Consider the following 15,307-nt stretch of genomic DNA (forward strand, 5'->3'; position numbering starts at 1 on the left):
GAGGAGATATAGCTAAAGATAATATTATACTCTAGACTACCAATACTCAATTAATGCCTTAAGCAGCTATCCATTAATTATAAAAGCAATCTAGAGCAAAACAGCTAATAGAAACATACAATATCTACTTTAAGTTATAGAAGTTAAACCATCTACTAGATAGATGTCTAAATCAGAGCTAAGGGCAAATTGAAAATGAGAAAGAATTATTCTTCTCTTTCAAAGACAGGTGTTTAATACAAGTTTGATGAATCACCCACTGGAGGAGTCAGTCTTTATATTCACTAAAAATTTCTTGCTTAAACATAAATAAAATCCTAAAATCTGTAGCTAAGAGAGTAGTAATCTCTATAGCAGTCTTCTGATATGCTTCACTGCTGCCACTGAAAAATACAGAGGTGGATAATTTCCTAATAGGAAATGAAGAAATTTCAACGTTTTTCACAACTGTATGTTCAGTTAGTGTTACATCTATGTTTTTAGCCTTTTTTATGTATACATATACATTTACTACCTGAACTTTTGTGGTGCTGTTTTCAGCAGTGTGAATGTCAGCAGAGTCTCTGTGTTCTTCTATTCTCCATCCTGTAGGAAAGTAGTGTGCATTACAGAAGTCTTCTGGAGATTTTTTTTGCTAAGATTTGGTTTGTTTTTCTGGTGTTGCTATCGAAAGCAAACTAACAAGTCATTGGAAACAAAGACATGCGTCCCTCTCTCTTTCTTTCTTGTAGGAACTATTGGTTCTACTTTGTAAAAACGTTCCACAGGGAATAGTTTACTAAGTGCCCTAATTCTTCACACAGACTTGCTGTTGTGGAAGTCTTACATTTGCTTTTTCTTCTGCTTTGACACCTGCAGGGGTAGCTGTGGGCACCCAGTATGGAATGAAGAACCAAACTTCTATCAATGAGTTCATTCTTCTGGGATTTTCCTATGGGCTGCAGGTTCAGACCTTACTTTACCTGGTCTTTCTGGTCACCTACATGGTAACAATCACTGAGAATGCAATCATCATCTTTGTGGTGAAAAGAAATCATCACCTCCAAAAGCCCATGTATTATTTCCTGGGGAACTTGTCCTTCCTGGAGATTTGGTATGTCTCAGTAACATTGCCTAGGCTTTTGTTTGGGTTCTGGTCACAGAACATGACCATCTCATTCTCCAGCTGCATGACCCAGTTATACTTCTTTATCTCCCTTATGTGCACTGAATGTGTCCTCTTGGCTGTAATGGCCTATGACCGCTATTTGGCTGTTTGCCATCCCCTACGCTACCCAGCCATCATGACCCATAAGTTGTGCTTTCAGCTGTCAATTTTCTCATGGGCGGGAGGCTTTTCCATTTCCTTGGTCAAGGTGTCTTTTATTTCACGCCTCACATTTTGTGGCCCACAAGTCATAAACCACTTCTTCTGTGACATCTCTCCAGTCCTGAACCTTTCCTGCACTGACATGTCCCTTGCAGAGACAGTGGACTTTGCATTAGCCTTGGTGATCCTGCTGGTACCTCTCTTGATAATTGTTTTCTCCTATTGCTGTATCTTGTCAACTATCTTGTGTATGCCTTCAGCTCAGGGAAGGAAAAAAGCCTTTTCCACTTGTACCTCCCATTTCACTGTAGTCATTATCTTTTTCTCTGCCACTCTCTTTATGTATGCCAGGCCCAGGAGGATCCGTCCATTCAATCTCAGCAAAATAGTGTCTGTCTTTTACGCTGTGTTCACTCCAGCACTGAACCCTCTAATCTATTGTCTGAGGAACAAGGAGGTGAAAGAGATTCTAAAAAAGATCATAGGCCTAAGCTGCTCCACACACCGATAAGTTCCTAGGCTAAGGACACAGGAACACGGACAGTAATGAGAAGTTTATTTCTTTGAAATGTAGTTGAGTAAGACAACTACAACTTGTTCATTGGTCACTCAGTCATCACTGTCTTGCTGCACTGAAGTCTGGCAAGTCAGAAATCATATCATTGTTTCTATGTGGAAATGTGACCTCATTCATGAGGGTGTTTTGATCTACACCTGGCTGTAAGCTATCCTGCTACAATAGCCATATGATAAGTCATACTAGAACCTTGACTGATAGATAATTTCCTTTTGAAAATCCTAAAAACCAGATTTATAATTTTCAAAACCATGTAGGAACATTGGATGTCATTGAAAATCAGTTGGCCAGATCCTTACAGACACAGTTAAAGAGAGCTAAAACACCCATTGAAGAAATAGGCTGACCTCCTTATTCTATCACAATCTTACTGTATACAAAAAATGTTATCTTTGCTGTATCTATACTATTTGTATGGCCATACCTTCACATGACTTCATGTTTGGCATATAGTAGTCTGTAGTAAACCTGACTTGAAGACCATTGTACACTGAGGAATTAGTGATCCACGTAACATTTAACCTGAGTAGACCCAGTCATAGGCTTTGCTGCACGTACAGCCTGGCCCGCAGGCCTCTGCTGTTCTGTGCATATCCATGGGCTGCAGGATAAACTGCCGGTTGACAGTACAGCCTGCAATCAACTCCCACTTGGTACTGATGATAACACCACTTGTGTGTCTTTGCCTTTACCTAAAAATGCAGCAAGAACTTCTTATATGCACATCCTTTCTGTCTGACAGTAGAAATGCTGGATAGAATTGTTCTCTTTTTAGAAATCCTATAATACCTTGGGTGACCAAAGTGAGTAACACTTCCACAGACAGATCTGCACAGCATACTGTTCCCTGACTAGAGGTCTGTTTGATACTGCACAACTCAGGGTTCCTAGCATCTGAAATGATGTAGGATCAGTTTTTCTTTATAGTGTTAGCTCCAATAAATGGCGTTTCAAGTGATACTTTACAGATTCTGAGTCCCTTTCTGCTGGTATCATAATGAACCTCCAGGTGCAAAACACAGGTCTTGAGGCAATTGCATTCCCACCAGTGCTAGGAGAGGCATCATACTTGTATGGACCAGAACCAGTGTGAGAACCAGTGAGATCCAGTCATGGAATTAGGGCTCCAGTGTCACTATGAATTGTGTATAAAAGAGTAAAAATCATGTTTCCCATGTGTGATGCAGCAGTAGTACTACTTTTCTCAAGCTTGTCTTGGCTGACTTGCTATTTCAAATTTTTCAGGATGTAAAAATAAATCTTATGGGAATTCAATGGCCATCTACTACTTAGTCCTAGATTGATAGCACCTAACTTTACACCTCTTTCTTAGACTGCTGCAAAACAATTACCAAAAGGATCTAAAACGACTAACTCAGTTAAAGACATCTACCTAAAGATAACAATTCTTAGAATGAAGTGGACTGAACAACAAAAACTTTTGTTGGAAGAGTGGTGATCAGTCTGATACTATTTATTCCTAAGGAATACATTGGTCTCATACTGCAACAGTGAGTATTATTATTACCTAGTTAATAATGCTCTGATCTGTTGTAATTTTCTATGAATACAGAAAATCAGCAGCCTTCAGATTCCCACTTTTCCTAATAATAGCAAGCTGATAGAGAAAATTATATAATAATTGGGTGTTATTACTGCTAACAATAATGTTGTACTTAGAGAATTTTGAATATTTGAACCAACTCTTTCATAGTTATTATTGTTCTGGAAAATAATAATGAATTACTGTATATTAATTGTAATAACAAAACCCACAATTAGTCTTAATGATAGCCATTATAGGGCCTATTTATTCTATATTATGCTATAGACTTCTCCATAATAGGCATGGGATTAATCTTTTCTGTTTTAACAGTATGGTGTTGTAGGCATGAGCACCAATCTCCATAGACTTCACAGAAACACAGAGGCATTTTCATGGTGCTGGTAATCTGACAAAATAAAATATAAATTTGCATTGAGCTTAATCTCACATATGCCCAGTTGTCATCACTGACTGTAAGAAGAGCACAGGGAGACTAATGTACATGTAGAGTTTTATGCAAGAATATCTCTTCTCAGAAAAATTCTATTCACGAGCTAGTAGCTATCTTACCTAACTTTAGGGACTGTAGTGAGCTTCCTAAACATATAATTCTAGTAATAACTGAAATTTCATAAGACAGCCAAAATAGCTGAGGTGGGCTGACAGTTGATTACCTAGCCTACTCATCTGGGCTCCCCTCTAAGTCAACAAGGAAGGACATATATCTCCAGAGGGTGATGCATCTTACATAAAACATACCATTCAATAAATAGGATTAAGTTATTCTTTGCAAGTGCTCCTCCCTTTTCCTTTATTGCAGACTGTATAAGGAACCAGGAGGAATGGTTTTGACTTTTCTTATAATATTTAGAAAAGTAGATGTAAGGAATATTTTAAGATGGGAGAGGCACCAAAATATGAAGTGCTTATTTTACCTAAGATTTATTATTACTACTAGTGTAATGGTTGTTTTTGTTATTATCTTAAGTAATGTAAAAAAAAAAAAAAAAAGAATATTGTGTAGGTTTTTGTAAATGGGTTAGGAAAAGAACAAAGACTATTACAAACCTTCACCTTCGGTATTTTTCAAATTAATCACAGACCAGAATAAAACCAAGAGCGATGTGTAAAGAAAACCATTGTTAGGTTTATGGAGTTTTTCCTTTTTTTTTTCTTACTTTTTAATGAGTCTTTATGAATGTTTTTATTTGCTTACTGCTTTAACAACCTATTGTTTCCTACTGTTGATTCTGGTGGCAGATTTTACTTTCTCATTTCTCAAAGTGTAGATGAAAGGATCTTAAACAATAGTTACAACATTATATATGAAGGAGAACAACATGTCTCTTTCAGAGTAGCCTCCTGAGGAGGGTTGAGTGTGAACACAATCAGAGGCAGGTAGGAGAGATGTAAAGATAGGAAAGGAATATTACAGTGAAAGTTCCTGGAGACAAAGCTGAGGAGATTCAACATGACAATCTTGTAGTACAGAGAATCACCTCCCTCGACCTGCTATCTACACTTCTTTTGATGGACCCCAGCATATGGTTGGCTTTCTGGGCTGCAAACAAGATAAACAGTCGAGATAAACAAGCTCTTTTGGATCTTCTGTATCAAACAAGGTTGAACTAGTCAGGGAGATGATAATCAATGGCAGCGTTGGCTGTAGTGACCATGAAAATGGAGTTCAGGATACTCAGGGGAATGAGACAGTCAATTATCAGAGTACAGCCCCTAGACTGTGTAGGGGTGTAAGTAGACTTCAGCTTATTCAGGGAATTGATATGTGGGAGCCTATGGAACATGCTGTTTAGGGCAGTGGAAATTACTGAGTTAAAAAGCTGTAAACCTAAGCTTTGTTTTTGTGGTCAAACAGTGTCAACAGTCTTCTAAGGCACTCAAATCACTCTGAGCACTATCTTCCATCAAAGACTAGCACTCTGACAAACTAAACAAATGATTGTCTGTCCTTTACATGGTCCTCACTCTGCTAAACTATTCCCTTGTCTACAGCTTGAGAAACAGAATAATAAGTCTTGGGACAAGCTGTGAACAAGCAGGGTTCTCCAAAATTCAGAATATTTAACTTAGAAAATAAGTTTGTCTAATTTCTACAATGAAAAAAAGTCAGGTTCTAGGGCTTTACTTAAACGTAGGAGCAGGAATCGACTCTAGATGAAAACATGGTTGCAGCTAAAATGAGCCTGGGAAGAATGAATGTTTCTCTGTATAACTCTTTGTACTACTGAATAGATCCTGCAGGTGCAATTTAGTTGCCTCAGCATAAGCACCTAGTTTCAGTTGAGGCTGTTCTACAGTCTTCATACAGAGCTATTGTTCTATATAAATTAGGTGGCAAAAGTATGATAAACAGAAATTGGCAACTCCAGAAGTTGAAGTTAATATTTTTTTTAATAAGATTTTAGTTTTCTGGATTAAATGATTTTCTGGATATGTTTACCTCTCCCTGTTATACTGTAGTTCACAACACTGAATGTCAGGAAAATCCACTGTGGTCAAACTGACCCATAACTGATCAAAGATGCTGTCTCTGAAAGCATATCCATAAATACCTTATCATGCATTAGGGCAAACAGATCAGATGTATAATGCTGTGTGTCACAACTTGAAAGGGATCAGGTGCCATTTGAGATACACTAGGATAGTCTAGTCCTCCATTTGTTACATCAGAAGAGTATTAGTCTCCCAAAGACACTGTGTTCTGTCTTCCAGATGTCTGACACACACTAGAATATCTCAAATGATATGGAAAATATGTTTAAACGTATGAACGTTATGAGAGTAAGATTCAGCTCCAGATGTCTTAAATGTAAGTGTCTAAAATGCAAAGTCAATGTACAGTTGCACAATCTGACTGCCTAGAGATCAGTGTCTAGTGCCATTTGAGATGCTTCTCTAGCCTCAAGCTGTAACTACAGAAGGTTCTGGATATTTCTTAAGTGTTTAATCATATCTGTTGGTACGTGTAATGGTTTCAAATACTACAGGATATACTAGAGGACACTAGCTGCTGTTGTCTACCTATTGGGCCCTAAATGCCTAAACTGTCATTTGGCAGATGATGGGGATCCAATCAGTGCGATCAGTGTACAGTGAAATGCAGTGACCAGTGACCAGTGGTGTTCCTCAGGGCTCAATTCTAGGGCCAGTTCTGTTTACCATATTTATCAATGATCTAGTGCAGGAGTTGAAGGCACCATTTGCAAACTTGCTGACAATACTGAACTGGGAGGTGCTGTTGACTTGGTCAAGGGAGAAGAGGACTTGCAGAAGGACCTAGGTAGATTGGAGCATTGGGTACTCATCAATGGCATGAAATTTAACAAGTCCAAGTACCAGATTCTGCACCTGGGATGGAGTAACGCTGGGTACAATTATAAATGGGGAGAGGAGCAGCTGGAGAAGCAGCCTATAGGCCCTATAAACCTTCCCCAGTCAAGGAGGCACCCGAATTGATTACAGATTCAGATACACAAGGAGTGTGGTTTACTGATGCATCCGCCTGCTGAGTGGGATTAAAATGGCAATATAAAGCATCAGCCTCGGAAATTGGTACCAATAAAATGATTATGAAGGAGGGAGAAGGTAATGCTCAGGTGGGAGCATTGCATGCCCTCTTGCTGACAGCAAAGAATGATACTGTGATTTACACTGACTCCTATGCAACTTAAAAGGGTGCTACAGAGCGGATATGCCAATGGGAATCTAATCAGTGGGAAGCAGGCTGTACAAAGGTTTGGAGGGCCAAGGACTGGCAACGATTGTCAGAAATAGGTAGATCATGACCCCTAAAGGTGGTGTGTGTAAAGGGCCAAGCAAGAATTGGGACCCCTACTGCGAGATGGAATCAAACAGGTAGATCATTTGGCCCAAATTAGGGTAGTTGATAGTGATAAAGAAGATTGGGATCAGCTGGCTGAGTGGCTACATATTAAGCAAGGTCACTCAGAGAAAACAGAACTCTATGCGTGTCAGTCCCTGGGATGGCCTGCATCTATGAAAACATGTGAAGCAGTTCTTATGGCTTGTCCACGATGTCAAATGAGGCTTGAGGCTAATCATCCAACTCAAGCCCTGGCCCAGTATATTAAACAAGGTAAGGCGCTCTGGAGCACCTGGCAAGTTGATTATATTGGTCCTTCGAAGCCATCTCATGGAAGGAGATACATCTTGGTGGGAGCCGAGGTGATGTCAGGATTAACTATGGCTGCAGCTGTTAGCACAGCTACCAGAGACCAAACAGTCCGTGTTCTGCAAGGATGGTTTACTATCTTGCCCATCCTTGAATGTATTCACAGTGACAACAGATCACATTTCACAGCCACAGTGGTGCAAAACTGGGCACGAGGAAAAGGAATCAATTGGGTGTTTTATACACTGTATTATCATCAGGCTAATGACATAGTTGAGCAGATTAATGGTTTGATTAAGACACATGCCAGTGTCTCACGATATAACTGGGACATGCGGTTATCACAAGCAGTTTTTATTGCTAATAACTGCTGAGGAAATTATGGGAACCTGAAGACATGAGCATTTTGCCCTATGGGGTTTTCAGCTAGTGATACTCCCTCATCTAGCGATCACAAGGGCCAGTTCCTGTTGAAAATATATGTAGGCCAACCTGTCATGATAAAGTTACCTTCGATTGGCATTGTGCCTATGACCTTAGTAAAACCTAGAGGTTTACATGTCTGGGAGGCCCTAGCTAAAGGTGGAAGAACTCACTGTATTAGTACCCGATGGATAATTCCTGACTTTTAATTTGATGTCTGTGTTTTAATCCGAGGCTTAGTTCTGTTTTATTCAGGACCCTGGAAAAACATGATGCTTTGGCACCCCTATTGGCAATGGTGATGGTGACCCATACAATCAGGACTTGGATGACAATGTGGTGGCAAATGAATTTTGTGAATGTGGCATCTTTTAGAAGAATATGTTTGGACTTGGTGCTATTAAGGGAGGAAGGTATATATAGGGTTTTAAATCTGTTGGTAGATCTATGTCCCAAATGTGTTAATGCCACTTCAGGTCAACAAATGAAGAAAGTGGCAAGAGACTTGTTATGGTATGAAGTACTAGCTGGTTGGTTGGATATGTCTGAATTTTCCTTGTCAAAATGGTTAATTAGTTTCCTTCAATTTTGGTAATGATTGTAGTTATGTTTATTATGGTTTGTATTAGTTTATATTAGTGTATGAGTAGTGAGGTCTGTGTTAATAGTAGAGTATGTATTTTAAAATTTGTTTGTGTAATTATCTAGGAATGATGATCCACAACAAACATTGAAACTCATTGGAGCTGCACTCCTTTTTAACCTTGGAGGCAAGAGGTGACTGAGCCACCACTCCAAGGAAAGCAGCTGAATCATGACTGTGGTCACAGGTCGGATTGTGTGGCAGGTACACCCACCCTGATGAAGATGGGGCTTCCTGGCTGCTGAAATATAGTGGCTATTGATTTTTTTTTTTTTTTTCATGCCCTTGTTCTCAGGGTTTTACTGGAATTGGGGCCCTCAGCCAATAAGGGCTGATATTGACCACAGATCAGATTCATCTTGGGTATAGATGGAGTCCCCTGGGGCAGCCAATTTGAGCTAGCCCCCCTGGAGCAGGATGCATCAGTTGAGGACTCTCCACTTGGGTTGGGATGCCACCCAATGAAACTCCTTGAGGTTTCCCCCTTGGGTTGGGACATCACCCAAAGAAATTTCTCAAGGTTGAGAGCTTTCATTTTTAGGTGAGTGATCAAGCATTTTCGACTGTCATTAAATCCTAGGAGTCTTGTGCAGTAATAACTTTTTTCCTCTCATGGACATTTGGATCTGCCATTTCTGAATGATTGCTGAAGTGCCAATCAATTGTATCAAAATAAATTTTATTTTAATTATTGTCTGTTTATTTCAAGAGCCTCCACAACACTGTTGACTAAGTCTGAGACTAAGATTGGATCCAGGTACACCTAGGCTCCAAAAATGACTTCAGAAAGCAAGGAGATTCACTCTGAACCTCGTGACTCAACAGGAGGATCCTCTCTACTCTCTTTCTCTGGTCCCTGTATGAGTCGTTTTAACTCAATTTTCTTTTGTATGTTTCTTCCGTTCAGTAATTAATAAGGTGAACCTTGCAGTGTGAAACTGCTGTTAAAACTCTGTCAAATTATTATTTTACCTCAGTAAAACATATTGCTGTTTCTCTCTTTTGAGTGAGGTGCCTTCCACTCTTCTTCAACACTACTGAAATAAGCAAGGTAACCAAATTCTTAAATAAGGAGAAGCTGTTCCAAATATCAATGTAAATTAAGATAGTTTAGCATGAAATGGAAGGAGGAACTTATTGGCTCATCACTTTATGTCTCAGCTTCTACAAATATTGCAAGTGGTACTCACCAGTATTTGCAAAGTGCTTTTAGACTGTTTGAAAGGAATTGCTGTACAATTATTGCACCTTACTACTACAAGACATTGTACAAGACAAACACTTATGCAAAGGAAAACAATGGGGCCTTCACAAGAGCAAACCAGACAGGAGCTAAGTGTGATAGCGAGTACTGCAAAGAGCGCGGTACGCAGATAAGGTGACAGACGAGGTCCACTGATAATTGGGTCTTAATTTAAACTGGGAACAGATTGACCCATTTACAGAACCAATGTGATGAAAAAGGGTCTGTTATCTCTCCTGCCATCTTTTTGGCCCTCCAGAGAGACATTCCTCCACTGTCCTGTAGTTAAATAATGGAGTAAATTTGCACATGGAAGGGAAGGAGGTCTTGCCATTCCCAGCCACACCTTATGCACTAAGCAGACTAGAAATAAGAAGTCAAATTAGGTCTAGGGTTAACTGTGCATGTTTCTCCATGGGTGTGAAATGACCTTCTCTGCTGTGTGGGGTGGAGATGGATGGTTGACAGTTGTCTTCCCTAGATTTAGACAACCTCAATTCTGATTGAGGTCTCCATGGAAGCTAGTTGTGTTGCTGTGGAGAGAAAAATGCATAATCCAAGCATGTTTTGTATGACCACATGGAAGTATATATCCAGTCACTGTTAGCAGTGTTGACAAAGCAACTCAACTCTAAGAATCTATTCCTATAGATTCTATGCTATAGATAGCTGTGGAGGCTGACTCTTGTCCTGACTGATATGTGGCTGGGCAGAGAAGAATCCTATCAAGTGCCCTATCAGAAGTTGCCTAGCAAGGTGGTGAACAGACTATTGCTTAATTAGTAGCCTCTTTCATCCTATCTATTGTCTGTGTTAGCCAATACATAATTAATTCATGCTTCCAAGCTGTGTGTGTCCTATTTTCAGAATCTCTGTGCCAGACTAAAGATTCCCAAATAAACTGACCGAGTATAACAGCCATAAACAGTCCTTATTCTCTCAGTGTTTTGAACTGCAGGGTTCACCACCACCACTGCGCACAAATGGAATAGTTAAATACCTAATTTAGGACTTTGAGAAATCTCCCATTTACTCCAAAACTAGCAGATTTTCCCTGAAAAATTTTCTGTCCCTCTTCAGTTAAGGTTTCACAATCAGGTAAGAGCCCCTTATCTTCAAATCATATAAGTTAAATGATACTATTCTGTCACTGTACAACAATCACCAGCTTCTCTTCCACCAGAGGAGAAACTGCTTTGGGATTCTTCCAAAGCAATGTTTTAATGCATTTTCCCCACCACTGCAGCTTAGAGTTTCAGCCTCTGATTTATTGTGGGACCTGAAGCATTATACATGCTGAGTCCAGGGCTGACTCAATATGTCTCTCTGGTGACAGAGAAGCTCAGGCCTGTGAGGACTTTGACAAACAGGCTGTCAGAAAGGCAGCAGCGAAGAAGGATCTTCAAGGTCAATTGTGGAGTGACCCTAGTGGGAACAAAGAATTTTGGTGAGCCTTCAAAGGAGAAGGATTTACCATCTGCTGTCATTGAGGTGGGTTGGCAGTATGCAGGAAACATGTGAAGAGAGTCAGGGGGACAGGACAGATAGGAGGACTTTTCATTCTCATATCTTTCCACTTGTGAACATCTGCATGGAATTTTTGTTGTCTGAGGTACTCAACATCCTACTAATCATACATGAGTATTGCCACGATTGTCATTTCCATGTTTGTCATGAGAAAGAGACTGCAGCTGTGAATCTCTGAGTCCTGTAATGTAGGAGAGAAGACATAACTCTATGCACAAGGACCTACATTCAAACATGACACAGATGCCCCTATTCTGCCCCCACAAAGGTGAAGTACCATCAATCAATCAATCATAGACGTACAATCATAGAGTGGTTTGGGTTAGAAGGCACCTTAAAGATCATCCAGTCCCACCCCCCTGCCATGGGCAGGGACACCTTCCACTAGCACAGGTTGCTCAAAGCCCCGTCCAACTTGGCCTTGAACCCTTCCAGGGAGGGGGCAGCCACAGCTTCTCTGGGCAACCTGTGCCAGGTCCTCACCACCCTCACAGGGAAGAATTTCATTCTCATATCTAATCTAAATCTACCGTCTTTCAGGTTAAAACCATTTACCCCTCATCCTATCCCTACCCTCCCTGATAAAGAGTCCCTCCCCATCTTTCCTGTAGACCCCCTTTAAGTACCGGAAGGCCACTATAAGGTCTCCCTGGAGCCTTCTCTTCTCTAGGCTGAAAAATGCCAGTTCTCTCACCCTGTCCTTATAAGGGAGGTGATCCAGCCCCCTGATCATCCTCATGACCCTCCTCTGGATCCGCTCCAACAGGTCCATGTCCTTCTTATGTTGGGCCCCCCAGAGCTGGACACAGATCTGCAGATGGGGTCTCATGAGAGCAGAGTAGAGGGGGAGAATCCCCTCCCTCAACCTGTTGGCCAGACTTCTGATGCACGTCTGGCTTTCTGGGCTGTGAGCACACACTGCTGGCTCATAGTTGTTTTTTCATCCATTAATACCCCCAAGTCCTTCTCTGCAGGGCTGCTCTCAATCCACTCATCATCCAGCCTGGATTTGTGCTTGGGATTTCCCCAACCCTGCACATGCAGGACCTTGCCCTTGGCCTTGTTGAACTTCTTGAGCTTTGCACAGGCCCACCTCTCCAGCCTGTCCAGGTCCCTCTGGATGGCACATCCCTTCCCTCCAGTGTGTTGACCAGACCACACAGCTTGGTGTCATCGGTGAACTTGCTGAAGGTGCCTCGATCCCACTGTCCATGTCACCAACAAAGATGTTAAACAGTGTCGGTCCCATCACCGACCCCTGAGGAGCACCACCCATTACAGCTGTCCACCTGGACATCGAGCTGGTGACCGCAACTCTTTGAGTGCGACCATCCAGCCAATTCCTTATCCCCTGAGTGGTGTATCCATCAAATCTCTCCAATTTAGAGACAAGTATGTTGTGTGGGACAGTGCTTTGCACAAGTCCAGGTAGGTGACTTCAGTTGCTCTTCCCTTATCCACCAATGTTGTAACCCCATCATAGAAGGCCGTGAAACTTGTCAGGGCTAATTTGCCCTTAGTGAAGCAATCTTGGCTGTTACCAGTCACCTTCTTATATTCCATGTGTCCCAGCATAGTTTCCTGGAGGAACTGTTCCATGATCTTGCCAGGCACAGAGGTTAGACTGACTGACCTATAGTTCCCTGGGTCTTCCTTTTTCTACCTTTTTTAAAAATGCGGGTATGTTTCCCCCTTTTACAGTCAGTGGGAACTTCACTGGCCTGCCAGAACTTCTCAAATATGATGGGCAGTGGCTTAGCCACTTCATCTGCCCGTTCCCTCAGGACCTAGAGATGCATCTCTTCAGGTCCCATAGACTTGCACACTCTCAGATTCCTTAGATGGTGTTGAACCTGATCTTCTCCTGCAGTGGACGGTTATTCTTTCTCCCAGTCTCCACCTTTACCTTCTGTGTCTTGGATGGTGTGGCTGGAGCCCTTGCTGATGAAGACTAAGACAAAAAAGCTGTTGAGTACCTCAGCCTTCTTTATATCCTGGGTGACTAAATTTCCCTTTTCCTTCCAGAGAGGGCCCATGTTTTCCCTAGTCTTCTTTTTATCACTGACATACCTGTAAAAGCTTTTCTTGTTGCCCTTGACGTCCATGGCCAGACTTAATTCTATCAGAGCTTTGGCTTTCCTAACCTGATCCCTGTCTACCTGGACAGTTTCTCTGCTCCCAGGCTTCTACTCTCTGTAGGCTCCTTTTTATGTCTGAGCTTGTCCGGGAGCTCCTCGTTCATCTATGCAGGCCTCCTGGCATTTTTGCCTGACTTCCTCTTTGTTGGCATGCATCGCTTATAAGCTTTGAGGAAGTGATCCTTGAATATCAACCAGCTTTCTTGGGCCCCTCTTCCCTCCAGGATTATATTCCATGTTACTCTGCCCAGCAGATCCCTGAAGAGGCCAAAGTCAGCTCTCCTGAAGTCCAGGGTGGCGAGCTTGCTGCGTGCCCTCCTCGCTGCCCTAAGGATCTCTCCACCATTTCATGGACATGGCAGCCAAGGCTGCCCTTGAACTTCACACTCCCCACCAGCTCCTCCTTGTTGGTGAGAACAAGGTCAAGTACAGCACTTCTCCTTGTTGGCTCCTCTATCACTTGGAGAAGGAAGTTATCAATATATTCCAGGAACCTTCTGGATTGCTTATGCACTGATGTGTTGTCCCTCCAACTGATATCCGGGTGGTCGAAGTCCCCCATGAGGACCAGGGCTCACGAATGTGTGGCTGCACCTATCTATCTGTAGAGGGCCTCATCCACTCAGTCTACGTGGTTGGGTGGCCTGTAGCAGAACCTCACTATAATGTCTCCTGTCCCTGCCCTCCCTTCAATCCTGACCCATAAGCTCTCAGTTGACTCCTCATCCATCCCCAGGTGAACATCTGTGTACTCCATCTGGTCATTGACATAGAGGGTGACCCCCACTCCTTGTCGCCCCTGCTGTACTTCCTAAAGAGCCTGTCTCCTTCCATTCCAACATTCCAGTCATAGGACCCATCCCAGCACGTCTCTGTGATGCCAATAAGATCGTAGCCCTGCAGGTGTGTGCAAGTCTCTAGCTCCTCTTGTTTATTCCCCATGCTATGTGCATTTGCGTAGAGGCATTTAAGTTGGGCCTTCTGTGAAGCTGACTGTGAAGCTATAACTCCTTTCTGCTGCTCTTCAGGTGCTCTTCTGCTGACCTGTGACCCCTCTCCAGGCTCTGGTCATCTATTGCTGGCACTGGCATCAAAGTGGTAGGAATGGGATGGATTGACATTCCCCTCCTCAGCAACTTTAGTTTAAAGCCCTCTTCACGAGTTTGGCAAGCCTATGACCAAAGATGCTAATGGTCAGTCTAAACCTCCCATGACACAGCTTTGAACCATTCCCACATGTCCTATCACTGGATCTCGGGGAGAAGAGATCAGCACCTCCCTCTCCATATCCCCTGCTCAGGAAGCTGTAGAGACCAATGAGCTCACCCCTCAGCCTCTTTTTCTCCAAACTAGGCAAACACAGAGTCCTTAGCTGCTCCTCGTAGGACATTCCTTCCAGTCCTTTCACCAGCTTTGTTCCCCTTCTCTGGATGCATTCAAGGACCTTTTTAAATTGTAGTGCCCAGAATTGCATACAGTACACAAGGTGAGGCCATACCAACGCTGAATACAGCTGGATAATCACCTCTTTTGACCAGCTGGTTGTACTGTAGTGGATGCCCCCCAGAACACATTTTGCCCTCTTGGCTGCCAGGGCATACTGCTGACTCCTGTTGGGATGCTGTTGACCAGCACCCCCAGATCCCTTCCTGCAGGGCTGCTCTCCATCCAGTCCTCTCCCCACTTATACATGTGCCTGACGTATGTTGATAAACTGTTCTACCTCTTCTACACTGTTTTTTCTCCAG

At 42.3% G+C, this 15,307-nt stretch overlaps 1 protein-coding gene across 1 annotated transcript; it reads left to right on the forward strand.

The window, feature by feature from the left end:
• Positions 1-832: 832 nt before the first annotated feature.
• Positions 833-1,820, forward strand: LOC141934218 (olfactory receptor 6B1-like). Its single transcript, XM_074849555.1, has one exon. The coding sequence runs from the start codon at positions 885-887 to the stop codon at positions 1,818-1,820; it is 936 nt and encodes a 311-aa protein (XP_074705656.1). The 5' UTR covers positions 833-884.
• The last annotated feature ends 13,487 nt before the right edge of the window (positions 1,821-15,307 follow it).

This window comes from Strix aluco, chromosome 24, assembly GCF_031877795.1.
Source record: "Strix aluco isolate bStrAlu1 chromosome 24, bStrAlu1.hap1, whole genome shotgun sequence".
NCBI lineage: Eukaryota > Metazoa > Chordata > Aves > Strigiformes > Strigidae > Strix > Strix aluco.

What these genes read in the sequence shown, in the direction of transcription:
- LOC141934218 (XM_074849555.1), top strand. Translation starts at nt 885, where the DNA reads ATGAAGAACCAAACTTCTATCAATGAGTTCATTCTTCTGGGATTTTCC.